At 44.6% G+C, this 20,237-nt stretch overlaps 1 protein-coding gene across 1 annotated transcript in view; it reads right to left on the reverse strand.

The window, feature by feature from the left end:
• Positions 1 to 19,438, reverse strand: part of FRMD4A (FERM domain containing 4A) — a 373,568-nt gene extending 354,130 nt beyond the window's left edge. Inside the window, exon 1 of the mRNA XM_010859943.1 lies at positions 18,918 to 19,438. Within this exon, the coding sequence (XP_010858245.1) occupies positions 18,918 to 19,010 (93 nt within the window). The 5' untranslated portion in view covers positions 19,011 to 19,438. The remainder of the gene's footprint in view (positions 1 to 18,917) is intronic.
• Positions 19,439 to 20,237: the final 799 nt, after the last annotated feature.

Genomic DNA, 20,237 nt, shown 5'->3' on the forward strand with positions numbered 1-20,237 from the left:
GTACTCCTTTTCCTATTTGGAACCAGTCTGTTGTTCCATGTCCAGTTCTAACTGTTGCTTCCTGACCTGCATACAGGTTTCTAAAGAGGCAGGTCAGGTAACTCAGTCGTGTCCAACTCTTTGTGACCCCATGGACTGTAGCCCACCAGGCTCCTCTGTCCATGGGATTCTCCAGGCAAGAATACTGGAGTGGGTTCCCATTTCCTTCTCCAGAAGATCTTCCTGACCCAGGGATTGAACCCAGGTCTCCTGTACTGCAGGCAGACTTTACCATTTGAGCCACCAGGGAAGACTGATAACCGTAAAGCACAAAGTAGGAGCTCACGGAATAAAAATGTACTTTATATCATTGTCTACCAAGGTCTTGTGGGTCTCAGCACCTTCCTTTCCATCTAAATTTGCTGCTGGTCATTTCCTTGGAGAACTGAGATTAATCTGCAGGGGGAGGGGAAGGGAAAAGAGGATGTGGTGCTGGAAAGACACAGAAGGGGTTGCTTTCCCTCATTCTGAGGGGCCTGTCCTGGCCAGGCCACCCTGGTCCCTGCATTTCCGTTCTATCTCCCCCAGGGGCCATGCTGGGGGACGTGCTGGGGAATGAGGGAGGAGAACATGTCACTTAACATTTGCTCCTTGACCCCGGCTGACCCAGTTCATTCACTGCAGGATGGAAGGAAGTGCACTCAGGAGCCCTTCCTTTTCGAGAGCTTCTTGGCCGGATGTCTCAGCCCTCGGGGAGCAAGATTCTGCCTCTTTGAGAGTGAGCTGAAAAACGGGCTTTCCCATAGCCTGGCCAGGTGGACTAGCCCAGGACAATGACACCTGACATCTCAAGGTCAGACATGCTCAGAAAACTGCTGAGCAATGGAGCCAGCATTTGGGAAGTGTTATTTCTTCTTCTGGGAGTAAACCTGACATGGAAGCCTCATCACCTCCCAGCTTTTGTTTTCATCTTTGTTCCCATGAAGGCCAAGATCAGAGACTAGATTCTGATAATGAACTGGCCTTCAACATTAAACAAATAAAACAAGAAAGCCAAGGCATCTGGAGGTGGGGGCGGAGTTTAAAGTCTCCTCCCGGCAAAGAGAAGATATTGAGGCCAGGTTTCGCGGTTGCTTCAAGCCAGCATCCCTCACAGAAATCAAACAATTCTCCTGAAACTGCAGTCTGAATGCTGCGGTTCCCCTGAAACTGTCCCAGGCTTTCCTCCTCTGCTTGGCGCTGACCCATCGCCTGTGGCAGCATCACTTTCCCAGGAAGCTATTGTTATTTGTGTATCTGATGGTTGACAGCAGAGCAAAATTTAGAAAGGCAAAGAAAAAAAGAAGCAGAGGGTGAAAAGGACAAAAAGGAAGCTTCCAGCATCCTGGTGGGAACTTGAAAGCAGACACACCTTTCTTTTAGCCCTCAGCACAGCAAGTTAGGTCTCCTCAGAAAAGCCATCCTCAGGCAGAGTTACACCTGGCTGGAGGGTGGGCGTTGGGCATGGAGACACTGAAAGAGGCTGTGCCCCTCTGACCCTCCCCTGGGGCTACCGTCTGCCGTGTATTCTCTGATCTTCCCCTAGAATATCCCTCCAACCGCCACCGAGGGGCTGCATTAAGTCACTGAGCCCACATGGCACACAATGGGGGTGACATGGAGGGGCTCTGTTTTTCAGGGCTGAACATTCCAAATGAATTCATTTCCTTCTGGGAAAAAGCACTGCCTTGTTCAGAGCACAAAGTTCCCAGGGCTCGGCTTACCTGGCAGCATTTTGAATACACCTGTTGGGATCTTTGGCGCTGCCAGGAGAAGGGATGCTGTATGCTTTGTTCTATTTTCTACTCCCAGCTGACTGTTTCCAGTGTGTTGATTTCCCTGACAGAATCTAACGGAAACAGGGTTTGGGTTAGGACTCCACGCTGCTTGGGAGGGAGCAAAACATATGCACACAAATACACAGCAGACCCTTCAACAACATGGTTTTGAACCATGTAGACTCCCTTATATGGATTTTTTTTTTCAGTAGAACACTACAGTACTACCTAATCTGTGGATGGTGGATTCTCAGATATGGAGGAATTTTGGATAGAAAAGAACTGCAAATCTAGATGACTAGACTAACATTAAATCACACGTGGGTTTTCCACTGTGTCAAGAGCTGGTACTATTATGTACTACATTGTTTAAGAGTCAACTGTAGGGACTTCTCTGGTGGTCCAGTGGTTAAGAATCACCTTGCAATACAGGGGACACAGGTCTGATCCCTGATGGGGGAACTAAGATCCCACATGCCTCAGAGCTACTAAGGCTGCGTGTTGCAACTACCGACCTGTGCACCAGAACTAAAGAGTCAGCAAGTAGCAACGAAAGATCCCGAGTGATGCAATGAAGATCCTGTGTGCCACAACTAAGACCCAATGCAGTCAAATAATTAATTAAAAAAACTTTTAAAAAGTCAACTGTATACATGGAATATAAGGGTAAACTAGGAAATTAAAAAAAAAAAAGAAATCCCTCTGTTGTGTCCGAATCTTTGCAACCCCATGGCCTGTAGCCTACCACGCTCCTTTGTCCATGGGATTTTCCAGGCAAGAGTACTGGAGTGGGTTGCTATTTCCTTCTCCAGGAAATTAAGGACAATGTAAAAAAGAAAAAAAGAGAAAATAACAGAAATGAGTTAAATGGAAGAGATAAAATGAAAAGGCAGCTAGAACAAGCAAATTAGCCCTACTTTAGTTCTGAGTTTCCTGGTGGCAGAGGTAAAAAAGGTAATTGAATGGAATTATAAACTTATTTGCTCCAAAAGGAATGAACAGGATGGACGTTACAGAAGGAATCCTGAATAACATAATCAACATTATCTTTAACTGTCACTTTGAAAAAGTCCCAGAAGCATTTTTACACGTGTTTCTTCTGTCGGCTTTCTGAGCAGGGTGGAACCTCACCCACTCTCTGCTTGTCCACAGTCCAGGCTGTGCCCAGACCTGCCTGTGGCTCTGTAAGTTGTTCAAGGGATTCCTCCAGACGCTTCCTCCTACCTCTGCTCTGAGCCAACTTCTCCCCTGACTTCTCTGGCCTCCATCGACCATTTCAACCCCGATTTCCCCAGGTCCATCCAATTCTTTCCCTCCCAGGACACACCCACCTGCCCATAGGGCTTCTTTTAGGGATTCCTGCCAATAGTGAATTCTCATTCCTTGCCTTGGTTTTATGTCCTATAAATCCTGCCCACCCTACTCCATGTTCTGCCCAAGTCCTAGCTTTCTTGGCCCTAGCTCAGACCCAGATGGCATCCTGCATGACTGTGGAAAAGGGTATCAGCCTTCAGTAAGGATGGTGGTGGTTTAGTCGCTAAGTTGTGTCTGACTCTTGCGACCCTACGGACTTGTAGCCTGCCAGGCTCCTCTGTCCATGGGATTTTCAGCTCAATAAGGATGAGCTAAATCTTAATTTAAAAAAATCCCGTCAGGGAGCTGAGAAAATATGGTTCAGGTGTGTTGATATTTGATTGTTTAACTCCAGAATGATAAAGTTTAAAGGGATTAAAGTAATAAATAGATACAATGTCCCTCAAGGGATTAAAATAATGAATAGATACAGTGTCGCTCAATTTGCTCTTCCTAGTCATCCCTAGGAAGACTTTGGTTAAGTGCTGGAAGGCGGGCAATTCACAGTTGCCTCATCTAGCCAGAGGTAGAAATGGAGATATTCTGAGATTAAAATTAAAGAGATACATCTCTGCTATAGGTCGTAGTGAGAGGTGCCACGTGGAAGGGACAGTTGAAAAGTGTGCCTTGTACTGTTTCTCTGTTGGAGCAGCATTCCACCTTGACCTCCCAGTAAGATCAAGAGTTCCTGTGGGTAGAGCCAAGGCTTTCATCAGAAAAGGAACTGTGAATCTATTCAAGTTCCTGCTCAAGGACTTGGCTGAGACCCCAGAGTTCTCCTCCATCAAGCATGAAAGAGATGATTGAAAATGAAAAAAATATTTAGTTCTGCTGTTACCGGCCAACCACCTGGATCATAAAAGAACTTCATTCTGGTTCTTGTGCAATGTCTGGTTTGGGGTAAGACCACACACTGCTGCTCTGTAAATATGAGTTAGCAGTAAAGTATACCTCTAGGTGATGGAGTGATTGCTGCATTGGACGAAATTGTTCGATATAGTCCACATTGATATCAGGGAACATTTGCCAAAAGCAAACAAATGGGCTGATGCTTAGATGCCCTAATAAGGTTATGATTAGATCATACGTTTAGTAGCTTTTTGAGTTCTATTCCTCTTACTAGGTAATAAAACCCCACTCTCAGCCAACAGGATGCTGTCTTCCTGTTTCTTATAGCTGAAGGATATTCAATTTATTTTAGTGTGTTTTAAAATTTGCATTTGATCTATCAGAAGAGGTTTTTTTTTAAAGTTCTGATTTAGTAGTAGGATTATGATGCCAGCTGGAGGGTCTGAAGGATCTATTCCAAGATTCATTTTTTTGTATCACCACATCTCCTTTTTATGATATGCAAGACTAGGAAGAGAGAATACATAGATATTTGGTGTGGGATGGTGCTCATTTTATTGTAGAAGTAAAAAACTGGCAACTTATGGACCAAATGTAGCCTGTAAACATGCTTTCTTTAACATGTCGTGTTTTCCTTTAAAAGCTTAGACTTGTTGCTGGCATATGAAAATTGAGATATTTCACCTCTTTTTCACACACATATACACACACACACATACATATATGTGTGTGTGTATATATTCTTAATTAAAAGAAAATTGCATGAAAATTTTCCTCTGGAAAATCAGAAGATCCAGGAACACCAGCCCCAGTTTCCCCATGGTAAAGCTGAGTAGTAACTGGCCATTGGCTAAGACACAAGTTCTCCAGTTTGCAAGGTACCACTTTTCTTCTTGACCTCCGCGCATTTGACCTGCCTGACTCTGGTAGGCATCTGAGTTGTGATGCCCATGCGGTGCCCTATTTTATAGGATGGCCAGAATGAACAGAGGCAGCCCAGGATTAAGAGGAAGGATGAGGTCCGAAGGGGAGTATAGAAGACAGAGAGAAACCCTTGACAAGTCTATTTCTGATGGGTGGATCTCAGAAGGAGCAAGAAAAGTCTTGCCTTGCTCAGGCCCTTTTCTAAGACACACAATCCCTGTTTCTCTCATGCCACCTTAAAGTCATTCGACTGAAGGAAAGAGGAAGTCACAGACTTGAGAAGACACTTTTGTTTGCTGTTGGCCTTTGGTTCTGTGCTCTCCAGAGGGGACTTCAGAATACATGTCCAGGGATGGTGCTAGAAATAGGGCTCAGACGGTAAAGAATCTGCCTGAAATGTGCGAGACCTGAGTTAGATCCCTTGGTCAGAAAGGTCCCTGGAGAAGGGAATGGCAAACCTCTCCAGTATTCTTGCCTGGAGAACTCCATGGACAGAGGAGATTGGCAGGCTATAGTCCATGGGGTCACAGAGAGTCAGACATGACTGAGCGCCTAACACTTTCACAGTGATTAAGAATGGACCCTGAGCCTGAGCCAAATGCCTCAGGATAGTGGTATTCACCCCTTCTCCCCACCCCCGGGTGCTGGAATGAGATGGCTCACAGGCTGGGGACCTTGGCTTCTGTTCCCTGGGCACAGCCCTCAGGAGGAAGACAGAGCTGTCACCAGGGGCCCTGGTGTGAGCTTATTATTCTATGCTGCTGATATCAAGTCAACGAGTACCCACTCCCATGTGTTTCCAGAGGACTCTTTTCTTTCTTTGGTAGCTCCTCTCCCTAAATGCTCTGATACTTGAAAACTTGGAACTAGGACCCAGTGGGATGGTGGAGGGAAAAGGGGTTTTCTTTCTTTATCCTACCCCTAGGTTGACATCTTTACAAGAAGGATTCTAGATCCTGGCACCTGCATTGCTGCCTATATGTGGATGGACCTGGCCATGCAACACAGCAGTGCAAAGCAAGGATATTACTGCACACATGCAGAAGAAGAGCTTTCTTGGTGGCACTGGGGACTGAACGCCTCCAAACCCAGACACACCTGATTCTGCTTGAGAAATGAAACAGTTTAATTCCCTAACATCAGCCCAGAATCATGGGAGGGACTCACAACACATCTGCCTTTAAAGTTTTTCTTTCAGTAGTTTAAATTTGATGTACCTAAAAGTAAGATGCGGAGAAGGCAATGGCACCCCACTCCAGTACTCTTGCCTGGAAAATCCCATGGATGGAGGAGCCTGGTAGGCTCCCGTCCATGGGGTCGCTGAGTCGGGCATGACTGAGTGACTTCACTTTCACTTTTCACTTTCATGCATTGGAGAAAGAAATGGCAACCCACTCCAGTGTTCTTGCCTGGAGAATCCCAGGGACAGAGGAACCTAATGGGCTGCTGTCTATGGGGTCGCACAGAGTCGGACACGACTGAAGCGCCTTAGCAGCAGCAGCAGCAGCAAAAGTAAGATGAAAGCGGACGAGGAGAGGAACTATGTATGTGCTAATCTGGTGGATATTTTCAATTGTCCCAGATAGAAACCCTTTGATCAATAGGATCTACATAAAGCACCATGTTTGCATTACTAAAGGCCTTTACCTTCCTCAGCCCAACTGGCAGATAAGACCAAGATTTTCTTCTATAAGAAATGCCATGAGGACTCATTGAGACAGAGCCTGATGTCAAAAACATGATTTCTTCCAGTTCAATCCAAAATCCATCTGCTTTTACAGAATAGGTCTAAACCCCAACACTCAGGGTTCAAATCAGGACCTACTCATTTCAGGCATTTGGTGGCTGCCTCAGCCCTAAATTATACTTTCTAAATCTATTCTGGGACTTGGCTGGGTTATGAAGCTCTGACACATGATAGCAGCAACCCATTTTAAAAACGTTTTCAGGAGTGAAACAAAACAAACAAAGCAAAAGGAAAGAGAGATCTTAGGAAAACTAATCGTGGTGGGGTGCCGGCTTTTGACACAGGTGACCAATGTGAGATGTTGAAATTGGTCTTTCATCTCTTTTGCCTTCCCCCTCCCCTTCCACTGCCCCCGCTGGACTAGTTCTAAGGGACTGACTGCAGTTCCATTTTTCTAACATAGTGGTTCAAGTTGAGGAGGGAGAGCTGTTTAAAACAGGAGCACTGAGTTTCTAGGATGCTTCAGGGAGGAAGATTCTCTACTGGCCGTGGTTGTTGTAGCCTTCACCCATTAGTCCTCATCCTGGGCTCCACTTGCTTGGCCCAGGACTGACCTCAGGTTGAGTAAGAATTGTCCTGAGAGTTTCTCCCTTTTCCTGTTTCCTGTATTTCCCCCTCCCTGCACTGTGCTCTTTTTTCTCCCTCACTGGTACCTATTATTATTTTTCTTTCTGATAAGCTGTACTCCCAGGAAGGCTTTCCAGGTGGCCTAGATGGTAAAGAATCTGCCTGCCAATGCAGGAGACACAGGAGATGCTGGTTTGATCCCTGGGTTGGGAAGATGCCCTGGAGGAGGAAATAGCAACCCAGTCCAGTATTCTTGTCTGGAAAATTCCATGGACAGAGGAGCCTGGCTGGCTGCAGTCTGTGGGATCACAGAGAGTTGGACACAACTGAATGACTGAGCACACACATACTTCTGGTACTGTTTCTCAAACTTTAGGCCCTGTTACAACCCTCAGAGGTTCAGATTCAGTATGTCTGGTGGGGAGACCATGTACCAGTGGGTTTTGACAACACCTGGGTGACTCTGATGCACATGGCTTGCACACAGGCTTCTTGATACACTGTACTCAGAGGATTTCCTAGTCCTCATAGTACTCGACTAATGGCAGCAATGGATAATCCAACACTCCTCCTAAGAGTTTCTCTTCAATTCTCCTTGCGCCTCACTGGATGCACCTTATCTGCCTTCTTTGCTGGTTCCTCCTCCTGGGACTGACCTCTACACTTGGGTCCACTCCTCTGACATTTCTTTGTGCCACTGTTCAGGTCTTGTGGCTATTAACAGCATCCTCCAAGAGTATTCCAGACAGTGTTCAACCATTGACTCCCCACGGAAAATAGCCCCGATTTATAATGTTAGCCAATTTCCATGGTGTAAATTCTCCCATCACCAACCCTTTCAAGCTGCCCACTGTGGTCACTGAAAGTGGCCACACATTGGGAAGAGATGCCATAGTCAGCTCTTCGAGGCCTGAGATAAGCCAGTCCTATCAACCCCAGATCATCGTCCACATTTACATCTCCAGTGCAGACTCTTGCCTAAACACCAAACGTGTTTCTAACGTCCTCCATTTGCATTTGCAGTCATCCTCTCAAGTTTAACACATCCAAACAGAACCCCTCATCTTCCCGTCCCTGCTGTCATCACCACCCAGCTTGTCTTTCAGCGTTTCCTATCTTAATGTCAACTCCACTCTCTGGGCGCTCAGAACTCCTTCTTGACTCCTCTTTCTCTGTTATCCAATCCATCAGTCAATCCTGTCAACCCTACATTCTGGCTAAATCCAAATTCATTCATTTCTCACCACCTCCAGAGTCAGCATCTCTCATCAAGATTCTTACACTCATGACCCAATGAGTCACCCACTTCCTTGCCCAGTTCTCTCTTGGCCTACTAGCAGCAGGGGCTCCTTTAAAAACGTGTCAGCTGAGGTCATTCTTCTGTCCCCAAACCACTGGTCTCCTTCTGTCCTGCTTAGAGTAAAACCCCAAAGTCCTTTTGTGGCTGGTGCAGCCCTCTGTCATCAGGGTTCCAAACACTTCCCTGGCTGCTGCTCCCAACCACTTAACCCCACCCCTACTATGTCCCAGCTATCACCCCTTACTCTGGCCAACCCTGGGTGCCCCGCTTTATTCCTCAAATCCTTCGAGTGTATCAGCCTGCATCACAACTGTGTATTGCAGTGTCCTCTGCCCAGATGTTGTGTGCCCGTCTCTTACTTCTCCATGCCTGTCCTCCAAAACCACATTAACAGAGATCTACATCTACAAGATGCAGCACACTCCGCACCTCTTCTCCTACTATTTATTTCCCTAGAGGCATTATCACCAATTATGGTCATCCCTGTGTGTCTGTGAGGGATTAGTCCCAAGGCTCCCTGTGCTGTGCTGTGCTTAGTCACTCAGTCGTGTCTGACTCTTTGCAACTCCATGGACTGTAGCCCACCAGGCTCCTCTGTCCATGGGGATTCTCCAGGCAAGGATAACTGGAGTGGGTGGCTATGCCCTCTTCCAGGGGATCTTCCCAACTCAGGGATCAAACCCAGGTCTCCCACACTGCAGTGGATTCTTTACCATCTGACCCACCAGGAAAGCTCCCTCTGGTCTCAGAGAAGCCCATGAATACTGGAGTTGGTGGCCTATCCCTTCTCCAGGGGATCTTCCCAACCCAGAAATTGAACCAGGGTCTCCTGTATTGCAGGTGGATTCTTTACCAGGGAAGCCCTCCAAGACCCCCTACATATATTCAAATCCATGAATGCTCAAGCCCCTTGTATAGAATGGCATATTATACTCAGCCTTCTCTAAATGCAGGTTCCACATCAGCAGACAAAGAGAGCCCACCACAACATGAAAGCAGAGGCTTTTCTACATCCCCTGTGCCTACAACACTGCCTGGCATGTAGTAGGTATTAAAAATTTTTTGTAGAATTAAAAAATTGAATGTTGGGCCCTAGACATTAGAGTCCTTGGGATATTTATAGTCTAAGACTGGTTTTGTTTGATTGAACTTGAACCACATTTTCCAGAAATTATTAATATACTTCTAAAAGCCTTATTGGTTTTTCCTGATTAATGTTCCAATCGAGAAATTGGAAGGACCATTGGGGATGCAATGTATCCATGTGGAAATGTGACTCTAGGCATGTTTGAGAAAGGTCAGCAGGCAGTAGAGGAAAATGATCAGAGGCATATTTATGGACTATTACTGATTCTGACTGGTAAGGAATAGGGTTGCCCATGTACTCAGAAGGGTTAATTGTGTAGTAGGGTTTCAGGAAGTTTTTCTTTTTTCCACTTTTTTAAAGATTCTTTTCCCATATACCTGATTACAGAGTATTGAGTAGAACAAGATTTTCATAAATAAGTTCTCTACTAATACAATTAACATTCTAAATTGAGTCACTTTGTTAGAACTGACAATGACATAGATATTGACATGTATAAGGAAGGCAAGCACTTTGCAACCTCATCTTTTGGTTGACAATTCTGTTTGAGTTTTTGATCATGAAAACATTCTTTTTATTTATCTACTCATTCAATAAATATGTATTCATTCTATAAATATGCTATATATGTGCCAGGTACTGCTCTAGGCTCTGAGACTTAGTAGAAGAATTGACCACATCCTTTGAAGCAATCAGTTATTGAGTGTCCATGAAAGGAAGAGAAAAAAAGAATGAAAATCCACAGATGTGGTTCATCCACTCCCAGATTAGAAACCATAGACCCATGGCAGAGTCTTCTGCTCTATTGTTCCCTACACATAGATGCTATTGTTCTCAGAGGTGCATTGATAAATCAGTACAAATAACAGTGGATTGTTTTCAACTATGCACTCAAAAAAACCTCTTATATTACACAGGTGGATAGTGTTCACTCTGCTAGAGCAATTTATAAGAGATCTGCTTTCAGAATACCTACAGAGAGTGTCCTGAGAATAGAGGACTGGTTTTAGGAACATGGCTGCAAGATGGTGGGTTGAAATATACCCAGAAGGGACTCTGTCTCTGCTGCAATGGAGAGCAACTTTGCTGGAGTAACTGGATTTGGGTGTTTCAGATCCCAACTTATCTAAAAGGAAGTCCTACATGGTACTAGCCTCTCTGACTTCAGAAGGCTGTGTTCAGTTCTCCAGAAAGTGATCTCAAAGTGTTGGGCACTTCATAAGCTGTCCTAGGAATATGGACTCAACTTTCAAAGAGATTAATTTTTCTCTCCTATTGAGAATGACACTCTTGACTAAAAATCCAAAACAATTGACTCATTTATTTCCTTTTTATGTGAAGACACAAGAAAGCACTGGAACTAGCTAATTTCTTCAAGCTAGCATCTTGTCCAGACAATCTGTCTTGGCAATAATCTCACCATGGGGCAGCGGTTCTCAATGTGGCCATGCAGTAGAGTCACCTGGGGGCTTAACTATGATGGTGCTTGAGTCCCTTCTCCAGAGATGCTGATATTTGTTGATTTGGGGGTACAGCTTGGTTGCTGGGATTTTTAAAGCTTCTCAGGTGCTTCCACAGTGAAGCCAAGGTTGAGAAGCACTGCTTTAGGATGAGTGATGGCATTTGACCCAAAACGTTAACAAGAGTCCTAAGAAGAAATCAGGACCTGGGGACAAGTAGTCTAAAGAGGAAAATCATTGCCTGGTTTCATGCTGAGCTTGAAAGCCAAAGTTTGGTGCAGGATGGTGAGGGTCCTGTGGGTCCTGGCCATTTGAATGTTAAATGACCACCAGCCCCATTTTTGCTGGTGGAAAATGTGTCCATGCTTCTCTGTTTCACCTTTCCTCCAGCCTGAGGAATGAGAACCCTGGTGTGGTACCCAGTAGAGGGACAGTCTTTCCACTACCCCATCTCGTTCTGGTCAAGATGAGAAGCCATTGATTTAAACTTGACATGAGCTGCTGTGAGAAATAAAATAAAAGTTGGCGCACCAAATCTGGGTCAGTTGAAATTCCATGGAACTGACCCACGTGTACAACATGGCCTTCAATACAGCCTGTGAACCCAAGAATTGGAAACCCTGATACAATTCATGTTCTTCCTCCTCCAGATATGTGTGTATTTATAGAAGGAACAAAACCTATGCAGGATGAGGGGGCTGGATAATAATATGTGTGAATACACTGATCTGTCTGAACCATTTCTTGGCTGTCTGCTTTCGATGGTAATAAATATCCACTAAAAGCTGTCTGCTGTATGTGTTTTTGGTAAAGTCTTGCACTTCCCTGCATGAATACATTCAGAATGTAAGCACCACACACTCCACGACAGAGACTCTGTTGTACTCTGAAATGCCTAAGTTATGCAGCTTAGCAGCTGTGATAATGTAATGGTTTGCAAAATAATAGACGGGCCACACGTCAACCTGGAATAACACGTCAAGTAATGAATAATGTGGGTGCAAAAAGGTTTAATTTATACTGTGTTAAAGATACTGCTCCAAAAATACCACACCATTTCAGACTTTCCAGGACAAAAAAAAATCCTCTTTTACTTGGATATTTAAATAATTGCAGTAAAAGAAAATGCTTTCTTATTTATTTATTTTTTTAATAAAGATATCCAATTTCTATTACTCTGTGAAGAGACAGATACTGAATCTGATCAATTGTTCAGATACACACGTTCCCCTGCAAGACACATGCTTTGGTCTTAGATTTCAGAATGAATAGGAGAAAAGCATTTGTATCCTCAGTCTGCATTAACATATAAGCATGGACACATTTTCCACCAGCAAAAATGGGGCTGGTGGCCATATAACACGAGATGTGTGGCTCTTCCTGTTTATGGCTTCATTCTGATCCTCTTCCCCAATTTTCTCCCTGAGGGAAGCTTCTGGCATCTTTCAGATTTCATTCATTCTCTCAGCTAGTGAATGTTTATCACTCTCCTGTTAGGAACCAGGGGCCAAGTTGTGCCTCCCGTCTCCAGGAGCATGTCATCATGTGGAGAATGAACATGAGGGAAACCGGCTGACAAGAGGCAGAGTCAATGCAGTGTCATTTGTGTTATTATAAAGGACATACTACCACTCCAGTGTTCTTGGGCTTCCCTGATGGCTCAGCTGGTAAAGAATCCACCTGCAGTGTGCGAAACCTGGGTTCCATCCCTGGGTTGGGAAGATCCCCTGGAGGAGGTCAACCCACTCCCGTATTCTTGCCTGGAGAATTCCATTGACTGTATAGTCCACGGGGTCGCAAAGTGCCAGACACGGCTGAGTGACTTTCTCTTCGACTTTCAAAGGACATTCAGGGGTTTCCTAGATGGCGCTAGTGGTGACAGAAAAAAAGACCCTTCCTGCTAATGCAGGAGATGCAAGAGACACAGGTTCCATTCCTGGGTTGGGAAGATCCCCTGGAGGAGGGCATGGAAATCTGCTCCAATATTCTTGCCTGGAGAAGCCCATGGACAGAGGAGCCTGGTAGGCTACAGTCCATGGGCCACAAAGAGTCTGACATGACAGAAGCGCCTTAGCACACACAGTCAAGGGACATTTGGAGAGCTTAGAGAGCCTGAAGGAAGGAAAAACAGTTATTTATACTCGGGGAAGGGATAGGGTACCTGGAAAGGCACCCCACAGCATGTTATCTTTAGGCTGAAGGGTGGGAATAGGGAGTTGAGTAGGTGGAAGGAGAAGGCAGTGTGTATCAAGCCTACAAAAGCACATGCAAAGGCCGTGTAGCAAGGGACAGCGTGGTAGTCGGAGGAACCACAGATATGTTCAGTGTGGCTGGAGTGTGCAGTATCCAGAGTAAAGGGTGGGGGGAGACCAAGCTGGAGAGGGTCTCGATTATGAAGGGCCTAGTAATGATCTTTAGGCATCTGTACTTATCCTGAGGCAGGGATTTTAAGTACACAAGTGGAAGATGGCAGGGGCATGAACTAAGAAATGGGGAGGCATTAGATGTGAGAGAGATTCTGGAGCTAGAACCGGCAGCATATGGTGAGTGATTAGATGGGGGACCCTAAGGAAAGGGAAGATACCTGGGTTCCTGTGTGGGTGTTCAGCTGGCTGGTGGGGTTGGAGGAAGAGGAACAGAATTGTGGATGAGATGATGAGTTCCACTTCGAACATGTTGAATGTCAGGGGTTGAGACACTCAAGAGAAGAGAGATGTCCAGTCCACCCTAGGACACGTGGGTCAGGCTGATAGGATAAATCAGCAGGGAGATGGGCATCCTTAATAAATGCACACAGTAGACTTCCCTGGTGGTCCAGTGGCTAAGACTCTGCACTCCTAATGCAAGAGGCCTGGATTCAACCCCTGCTCAGGCAACTGGATCCCACATGCCTCAACTAAAAGATAGCTCAGGCCACAGTGAAGATCGAAGATCGCATGCCACAACTAAGACCCAGAGCAGCTAAACAAATAAATATTTTAAAGAAATACACACATTAAAGCAATGCAGGCCAGATATAGCTTGGCCCACCCTTAGGATTTGGACTTACAAAGGTAATCTCCATCATGAAACCATTTCCTCATATTACAGAGTCATTGAAGTTTAATAAAAAATGTTCCTCCCATCACCGAAGTAAACTCCTCCCCCCACTTAAAGGCCCACACTTGCTCTTTACTTAACTCATTTATACATTATGTTCTTACATTTATTAGGATTTTCCATGAAGTTCAGTTTTACCTTTCCAGCTGTAGAAGCAAAAGGCCCTACAGAAGTCATCCAGGCTTGAATACGTTGACTCAGTTGGCACTGGTGTGCAATGAATTTGAAACACTCTGGTTTTCATGTTTACATAAAATTGGGAGTCCAAGGAAAATTATCACCAGGAAATACTTCTGTATTGGCTTTATCAAGTGAATGACCCTTAAAGAACCTCTCCAGGTAACAGTAAGTGTGACTAACGAGTGTGTATAAAAGGCTATTGGTTGTTAAAAATACAAGACAAGTGTTCCTCTACTCAAAGGTAAACTTCAAAAGTATGCCTATTGAATGTAAGTTGGTATAGCCACTATGGAAAACAGTATGAAGGTTTCTCAAAAAGCTGAAAATAGAGTTGCTATATGATCCAGCAATCCCAATCCTGGGCATACATCTGGAGAAAACTCTAATTTGAACAGATACATGCACCCTTATGAATGGTAAAGAAGATACTGTGTGTGTGTGTGTGTGTGTGTGTATGCAATGGAATACTACACAGCCATGAAAGAATGAAACAATGCCATTTGTAGCTACATGGATGGATCCAGAGGTTCTACTAAGTGAAGAAGTCAAAGAGAAAGACAAATGCCATACGTTATCACTTATACATGGAATTTAAAATAAGACACAAATGAACTTATCTACAAAACAGACTCACAGACAGAAGGGTAGACTTGCGGTTGTCAAGGGGATGTGGTGGGAAGGGATGGATTGGGAGTTTGGGATTAGTAGATGTAAACTATTACATGTAGAATGGATGGACAACAAGGCCCTGCTATACAGCACAGGGAACTATATTCAAAACACTGGGATAAACCACAATGGAAAAGAATCACTTTGTTGCACAGCAGAAATTAACACAGCACTGTAAGTCAACTCTAATTCAATAAAATAAAAATATGCCCATCATTAATGGTTGCCTCCTTTCTACATGCCAGGTATCATGGTAGGGTCTTACATACATTACCTCTAATCCTTAACAGCCATCTTTGAAAGTAGATAGTGCAGATGAATAAACCAGGCTGAGACAGCCTGAGTCACTGCCAAAGTGACACAGTTAGTGGAGAGTGAGGCTCTTCTTTCTTGGGACAGTGTGCCTTGCTTCCTTCTGCACCTGAATCATCTTCATTTCTAGTTTCCAGTGTGTGCGTGTTAGTCACTAAGCCATGTCCGACTCTTTGTGACCCTATGAGCTGTAGCCCACCAGGCTCCTCTCTCCATAGAATTCTCTAGGCAAGAATACTGGAGTGGATAGCCATTCCTTGCTCCAGGGGATCTTCCTGACCCAGAGATTGAACCCGGGTCTGCTACATTGCAGATGGATTCTTTACCATCTGAGCCACCAGGGAGAAGGGAATGGCTACCCATTCCTGTATTCTTGCCTGGAGAATTCCATGGGCAGAAGAGCCTGGTGGGCTACAGTTCGTGGGGTTGCAAAGAGTTGGACACTATTGAGTAACTAGAGCTTCCACTTTGGGCTTCCCAGGTGGTGCTAGTGGGAAAGAACTTGCCTGCAAATGCAGGAGACTTACGAGATGCGGGTTCACTCCCCGGGACAGGAAGATCCCCTGGAGGAGGGCATGGCAACCCACTCCAGTATTCTTGCCTGGGAAATCCCATGGACAGAGGAGCCAAGTGGGCTACAGTCCATAGGGTTGCAAAGAGTCAGACACGACTGAAGTGACTTAGCACACACACATCTCCATTAGTTAACTGTAGCTGGATTGTATGACTATTGTATGCTTTATAACTGTTTCGTTTATATAAACCCCAGATCCCTAATCTCTGCTATATTACCAAACACAGGCATTTTAGATATCTTTTTCCACTCTGCATAGCATGGTGATGGGCTGATGGCAGTCTGTGAAAACATGAACAAGAACCAGGCTTGGTCTCCCAGTCTGAGTGTTTTTGTAATTCAGGATTTGATGGCTGTCAAAGTAGCAGAGTTAGAAATGTGCATTCCTGTTTTTTCACCTCAACTTCTAGCAGTTGGAAAACAGAAGCCCCTGTTCTTAATCCTGAACAACGCATGGCTGTCAGTGTACGAGGTCATGGGTTCTCTTTGGTCGCCAGAATCTCTGTCTTTGGTAAGTTCCCTTTTCTGTGAAGTCCTAGTGACAAGCTGGGTACAGCCCATCTCTCAGGGCCAGGTTGCAATGTCAAAGCTCTTTCAGGGAGCAAAGGTGATGAAATATGGACTCGACGGCAGGGATGTAATATATCAGGTCCCTGATTGAAGTCCTGCTCTGTCCTTGACTGTATGTCTTCAGAGGGAAGATTAAACCTCTGCATGTCTTGGTTTCCCTGTTCATACAGGGCAAGGGCAATAAATAAGCCCAATTCTCTGTGCCTCCCTACAAAGTGCACTGGGCAAAGGTGTTGTAGAAATGCAAGGTTTTATCACCATTAAATGTCATGAGGCCATGGAAATCACTGATGTCTGGCACCATGTAAACTGCTGATGTAACCAAGAAAGCTGTCACTTCTTGAATTCAGGGAGTCCCAGGAAAAGAGCACTGGTTCTCAGTGTTTGCCCTGAAAGTAGATGCCACCTCTAGCCTTTCCTGCCCCCTTTTTATATAAATATATGATGCTGATTCTGAAAGTTGTCATAAAACCAACAATGGCATAAACTATCCAATTGAAATCGACATGACATCATACGTTCCAGTTAGGCTCCCCCTCCCCCATGGTGGAGGGTGAGTACGGAGCCTCATAGGAACATAAAGGGGCTCCTCTTGTGAGTGATGGGATCTCGGATCCCTCCACTTCACAGCTGGCCATGGAGATTAATAGGACATTTGATGCTCCACTGATGGACATGCTTCTCTTAAGGGCCCAGAAGCTTTCAGATTAGACTCCTGAGGCCCTGGCGACACTGATGTGTCCAAAGGCAGGACATAGGTCTGTGTCTGGAATGTCAGTGTACACCAACACATGCAATAGACAAGCTTCATATGTGACACCGTGTTCATATATTGTCAGCTTTTCTTAAACAAATAACAGAAACGGTGCCTGCATACATCTGGACTTATGAAACATACGTGATTCATTACACCTCCATCTGGAGATTCTTATGGTTAAATAGGTTACTGAGGATTTTGTGTGTGTATGAGCAGGATAATGCTCACGTTAGTTTTGTCATGTGGTACAGCTCTGGTGTGGGCAACTCGCATTTGCATGTGAGTTTTCATGAACAGAACACATTATATAAACTTAATTATGATACAGGTCAAAAAATTTTCACTGGAACCCAAAATCACGTTCAAGATAAGCTACATTTGTAAACATAACAGTTAATTTGTAAATTTTGCTATAACATTTGGTCCTATAATCTAAAGCTCTTGGTATAAAAGAGAGCACATATTAGACACTGAATACATTTAAGTTGATGACCCTCATATGCAGCCCAAGAAATATGTCTCAGAAGAAAGACCTACACACAGTAAGAAAAGGAAGTGAAGTTTTTTCATTGTTACTCAAACGGCAGAAAAAAATGTAACTCGTAGAAAGTCAGGAAATCAACTCCCTCTGGAAGTCTAGATTGCCCCTCCTACTTTTAAAACTTAAATCATGTTTTCCTTAAATTTAAAAATTACTGAGTAGTCAGTATACAAACCAGAAAAAGTCACTTGAATTAGATGCTGCTCCCCTTTATAAGATGCAGCAGGTTCGCTGATCTATCATGAGAGCAGTTTGTGATCCTCTTTGCCTTATTGATTTAAGATTACACCTTAACCTAAAACGTCTAAGTAGACATCCACAGCTCACGGAGGGGCCTGCCATGATGCAAACAGATTTTGGGTGTTTCTGAGACCCCCCATGTGTGGATATAGGCACTGCCCCCACATGCATGAGCCCCCCACATCCCAAATATGACCAGATTTGCATTAACGACAGTCATTCCCCCAAACTGCATTAGTCACTCCAGAGAAGGACAAATCTCTGTTATTGTTTTACAGCATCTTCTCTGCCAGGCGCTACCGTAAAGTAAGCATGTTTTTAGAAAATTAACAGAGCCACCATCCATAATGTTAAAAAAAAAAAAACAACTGAATGATAGCAAGGTATTTGAAACAACAACGAAACAGAGGGGATTGTAATCAACCAAGTGCATCATTTAAACCCTCAAAGCATCACAGCTCCTTCTGTCTTTATCACCTCCTTTGAAGACACTGTCACCCAGAAAAGGACAGGGAATTTGCAGCCCTGCTGCACTAATGGATCTGTTTCACCAGAGAGGAAAGCAGATTTTACAGCCCAAAGCTCTTCTCAGCAAGCACCCGCATCTTCCATCCTCTTTCCAGAGGGCAATCCCTACCCCAATCTTTCATCTTTCATCTCTAACAGCTCCCACTTCCATGCACAGCCGACCAGAATTTGCTTCAAATTTCTTATCATTATCTGTTAAGAATAAAATTGCATATACTATAGATTTCTCCAGTCCCAGGAATTTGAATTTTTTTTAGGAAAACATGACTTCCAGAAGGGATGCTATGTACAATGAAAAGAAGCCTCTCCTTTTCTTTGGAGCAATTGCTCCGGTGAAAAGCAAACAGCCCGCCACGTTGCTTACCCTCTCCACACTGCGTCTTCTCAGAGATCCATACGGAATTTTCAGTAGGAGTCTCTGGGATCTATTTGGAGCCACTGCAGCTTGAACCACCATGGTGTAGAGCCGTGGGTGATTGTGTCTGCGTGAGTGTGAGTGAGAGTGTGTGTGTGTGTGTATCTGTTCCCAGCAAAGGGAGAGACGGAGGCGTCCTCAAAACTAAGTTATGGTCTCCTGGAGGTTTCCCAAATATCAAATAACTGAAAGAGGGTTTTTTTTTTTTTTTCTTTCGACCGTATGAGTCAAGATGTGGTGTGTCTGGAGGTGGGGGATGGGGAAGAAAAAAAATGAGCCCAAGTTCTGCAACTTCAGCGCGCCTCCCGCAGCTCAGCCCCACTCCCTCCTGCCTGCCCCTGCCTGTCGGTCCCTCGGTGAGGCTGCACGTCCCAGGAGTGGGCCAGTGAGTGACGCTTCTGGGGGGAGTGATCCTGAAATGTCAACTTTGCTTCCCGCGGCTCCAGACGGTAACCAGGTCAGTTGTCTAATGGAAACCCTATCAGACGTATTATTCACTCTGTCACGTGACTCCAAAGCCCCTCGGCCGTACAGTAGGTCACATGCTCACCTTAAAAAGACTATTTGGAATATCACCATCTGGTGCAGAGATTAATGTGCAATTCTGCATTCTGATTTCACTCTCTTCTGGACACAGGGAAAATATTTGAAGGGCAGTGGCATAACACAGTGGGGACTTGAGGGGGAGTCCCTCTTTGTAGTCATAAATTATACGTATGACCCTGAGCGTCAGACGTGCATATTTTTTTCTTCCTGCTTTCCAACAGATAGAAAACAAATGTAGGCATACAGTTAATTATATATGTGAATGGCATCCACAAAGAGGAAGTCTGAGGGAAGAAAGGAGAAAATGTTTGTATCACATGGTTCAGATGAATCAAATCAAATACACCAGACAGACTCCCATTTGGCATCTCCTCATTTAAATGTTTGTGTTACAGAGCATTGATTTTTATGTGTGCCAATAAACATGAAGAAATTATGTTTGATTTTACAAGGCTCTGAAAAGGACTATCTACGCTCAGACTCACCCATCACATTTGTATATTCTTCTCTAATCAGATGGTGTAATTCTACATCAGACAAGCTTCTCTGACCGAGGGCACACATGCTCTAAAAATTTAAGTGTCCTGTAATATTTTGTTTCTGACATATTGTTCACTTATGAGACTGCCCTCATCTCTACTCCTCCCTAAACCTGCTTATTTCGATAGCAGACAAAATTACTCAACAGGAAAAACAAGTAAGGGGCTTCTAGGATTGGAGGTA

The sequence above is a fragment of the Bison bison genome, unplaced genomic scaffold, assembly GCF_000754665.1.
Source record: "Bison bison bison isolate TAMUID 2011002044 unplaced genomic scaffold, Bison_UMD1.0 scf7180017864461, whole genome shotgun sequence".
Taxonomy (NCBI): Eukaryota; Metazoa; Chordata; class Mammalia; order Artiodactyla; family Bovidae; genus Bison; species Bison bison.